Source organism: Myotis davidii, unplaced genomic scaffold, assembly GCF_000327345.1.
Source record: "Myotis davidii unplaced genomic scaffold, ASM32734v1 scaffold991, whole genome shotgun sequence".
NCBI classification, from domain to species: domain Eukaryota; kingdom Metazoa; phylum Chordata; class Mammalia; order Chiroptera; family Vespertilionidae; genus Myotis; species Myotis davidii.
In genome coordinates this window covers 62,408-65,680 of record NW_006283137.1, presented here as the reverse complement: position 1 = coordinate 65,680, position 3,273 = coordinate 62,408, and the positions used below count along the sequence as shown (strand labels likewise).

The window sequence follows — 3,273 nt, the reverse complement described above, 5'->3', positions numbered from 1 at the left end:
AAAACACACACACACACACACACACACACACACACACCACCAGCACCATCACCAGCACCAGCACCATCACCATCACTACCACCACCAGCACCACCAGTATCACCAGCACCAGCACCAGCACCAGTACCCACACCAGCACCATCATCATCACCATCACCATCCCATCACCAGCACCACCAGCACCACCAGCACCACCAGCACCCGGCCCACCTCCCGCCTCGGTGCACCACCAACACCACCAGCACCACCAGCACCCGCCGCCCGCCTCGGTGTGTCAGCGCAGCACAGCGTGTCCTCTGGTTCTCAATAAAACGTCTGATAAACGACTGCCCTGCACCGTGTGGTGCGCTCACATAACAGGCTTCATACCTGGGCTGAAATAGCCTACAAAACAGATGAGCTTTAGGGAGCCAGCCCACGTGCGGGCGCAGGTACAGTGTGATTGAAACTTCGTGGCCCATGCGCAGAAGTCGGTATTTTGTGGAGGAGCCGGTATTTTGTGGAAAAGCCACACTCAAGGGGCCAAAGAGCCGCATGTGGCTCGTGAGCCACGGTTTGCCGACCACGGGCCTAGGACACCACAGACTTGAGGGCTGCGGCTCAGCTTAAACTTTCCATCCCTCTTTAAAATATGTAAATTTTAAATGACCTGGAAGGAAATACACCGGGTGGCAGCGGCCACCCCTTATAGAAGCTCATACCGTTTATGACTAAACACATAAAACCTCATGCCTCGCTGGAAGTGTCTGTAGGACTCGGGAGAACAAACACCCGATGCCCAATAAATGCCGCCCACCCCGCCGGTGCCGACAGTGCCCCCTGGTGGCTTCCTGCTGGGCCGTGCTGTCACCTCCACAACAGGCCCCAGCCCTGCCTTTCTCCCGTCTATGGTCCCTTCAGCCTCACTGGCCACCCCAGTCTTCCTCCCGTCTGCTCAGCCACAGCTTTCTCCCGCCTGTCCCCTAACGACTGTCCCCTAACGATAAACAGGGCTGGTCTGTCACCTAGAGCCGCCGGCCACCTTCAGCCTGCGGCCACCCACCAGCCCATGCCTGTTTCTGTGCAGCCACCGGGCTAATGGGCTTTACAGCTGTAAACGGGGGTGGAAACAAGAACAGACGCCATCTCACAGACGCGCTGCCGAGAGGGTGTGGGGCTGGAGGGCTCAGGGTCACGGGCGCCCAGCGGGCCGGCTCGGGCCTCACCCATCACACGCACCACTTTGTTCTTGGCCCTTTCCTTGTCCAGTTTCAGGAATTCTCCGAGGGTCAGCTCCTCGAACTGCTTCCGGACAGAAAGGAAGGCACAGCCCGACGAATGCTTCTTGTGTTCCTCCCTAGGGAGCGACACAGGGGCGGGTCACTGAGGCGGCGGAGGCAGAGGCCGCAGCTCGTCGCCACAGCCTCCCACCTCCTCTGCAGACGCCCTGCTCGCTGGAGAGCAGTGACGTCCCAAGTAGACGGAACCAGGACTAGGTCCCCGGCCACCTCCCCGGCCACGCGGCTCAGCGCAGCGCCTTCCCTCTGTGGACGCCCCCCCTCCCCTCCCCTCCTCCCCCTCCCCCGATGGGGTTACCCGGAGCCCTGAGCAGTGAGTAGGAAGTGCTACGTGAGTCCAGAGCTGTCACTCGTCAGATCCCCTAAAACCCTCACGGTGTTTTCTGTTTTGTTGATCCTCACCCGAGACTGCAACGGAGGGATGTGCCTCTGACCGGAATGGAGCCTGTGGCCCTGCCATCTGGGCTGGTGCCCTCTAGCCACTGAGCCAAACGGGCCCGGGGCCGCTAGGGATGCTGTGAAGCAGCCTCATGCCCCGGGAATTGTCACATAGTCACTGGTTTGGAATAAGGCCCGCGGGCCAGGCCTCTCCAGGGAGCGCTGGGCCGTGCACCCTCACGTCTGCGTGGGGAACAGGTGGGCGGAGCGCCCAGCACCGAGCCAGAGCCCTGCGACCGGATACACGGCCACAGGAAGTCCAGAGGGTCAGCCCGCAGTGACGCGGACATGAAACATCACCGTGCGTAGGAGACCCACGCCCCAGAGCACGCTGGCATTTCCCAGGGCTCCTGTGTGCCCGCCACGCCCTCCCGTCAACACTGGGTGGGGGCCGCAAACACAGTCCCTGGCCAACAAGAGAAACAACCGGCTTGTTCTCCACGGTAAAGGAACGTGGTGGAAACAGGTGACTGCGGGGAAGGGGAACGCGTGCACTGCCGGCAGAAGACACTGCGGGCCCTGAATGCAGACACAGGGTCCCTTCCCCACAGAGCGAACCCCAGCGGGGCCCGGAGCCCCCCTGGAAGGCTGGTGGGTGGTGTGTGAACTGTAGCACAGTAAGGCTTGAGGTTTAAAACTGAGACAAGCCCTCGCTGATTTGGCTCAGTGGTCAGAGCGTGGGCCTGTGGATTGAAGGGCTCTGGGTTCGATTCCAGTCAAGGGCATGCCTGGGTTGCAGGCTTGATTCTCTCTCATCATTGAAGCGACGCTTCCAGAATTCTCCCCAGCAAAAATATCCTTAGAAAATGAGAGTGAGATAAAGACATGTTCAGAAAAAACGAAAGTTAAAGAGAATTCATTACCAGCCATAAGAAATGCTAAAAGGGCCAAAACCGGTTTGGCTCAGTGGATAGAGCATCGACCTGCGGACTGAAGAGTCCCAGGTTCCATTCCGGTCAAGGGCACATCCCCCGCAGGGGGCGCGCAGGAGGCAGCTGATCCATGTTTCTCTCTCACGGATGTTTCTAACTCTCTATCCCTCTCCCTTCCTCTCTGTAAAAAAAAAAAAAATCAATAAAATATATTTTTTTAAAAAACCTCTGAAACCAGAAAGGCACCTGGGCACCCTGGCACAACAGGGGCTGCTCCCGGTTCTGTCCAACCTCCAAGGCCTCGGGACCGACGGGAAGGGGCCTCTTCAAGACGCACCGAGGGGCGCTGGCCCCAGGAGGCTGCGAGGCGGGGGCGGCGGGAGGCGCAGGCGCACAGAGGTTGGACTCACAGAGGTTCGTCCACTTGCAGCAGCTGCTTGGGCGCAGGATGAGGCCGGAACCGCTCCCGCCCCAAGCGTCCTTCCTGGAAACGCGGTTTCTCGGCTCCGCGCAGAGCGGAGGGGCCCGGCCGGCACTCACAGGGGGTCGTCGTCCGGCTCCCAGCCTTCCAGCTCCTTGAAGCAGAAGAAGCACTGAGCCAGGTCGGGCTCGTTCTCGGTGGGGCAGTGGATGAAGCCGGCCGCGGCCATCTGCAAGGGAAGGCAGGCTCGGACCCGCGGCGCGTG

General features: G+C 60.3%; 1 protein-coding gene across 1 annotated transcript in view; it reads right to left on the bottom strand.

Moving 5' to 3' along the window:
* Positions 1–3,273, bottom strand: part of BIRC5 (baculoviral IAP repeat containing 5) — a 5,800-nt gene that overhangs the window by 2,154 nt on the left and 373 nt on the right. Inside the window, exons 2-3 of the mRNA XM_015562698.1 lie at positions 3,128–3,257; positions 1,219–1,336 (exon numbers count right to left, since the gene is read on the bottom strand). Of these exons, the coding sequence (XP_015418184.1) occupies positions 1,219–1,336; positions 3,128–3,257 (248 nt within the window). The remainder of the gene's footprint in view (positions 1–1,218; positions 1,337–3,127; positions 3,258–3,273) is intronic.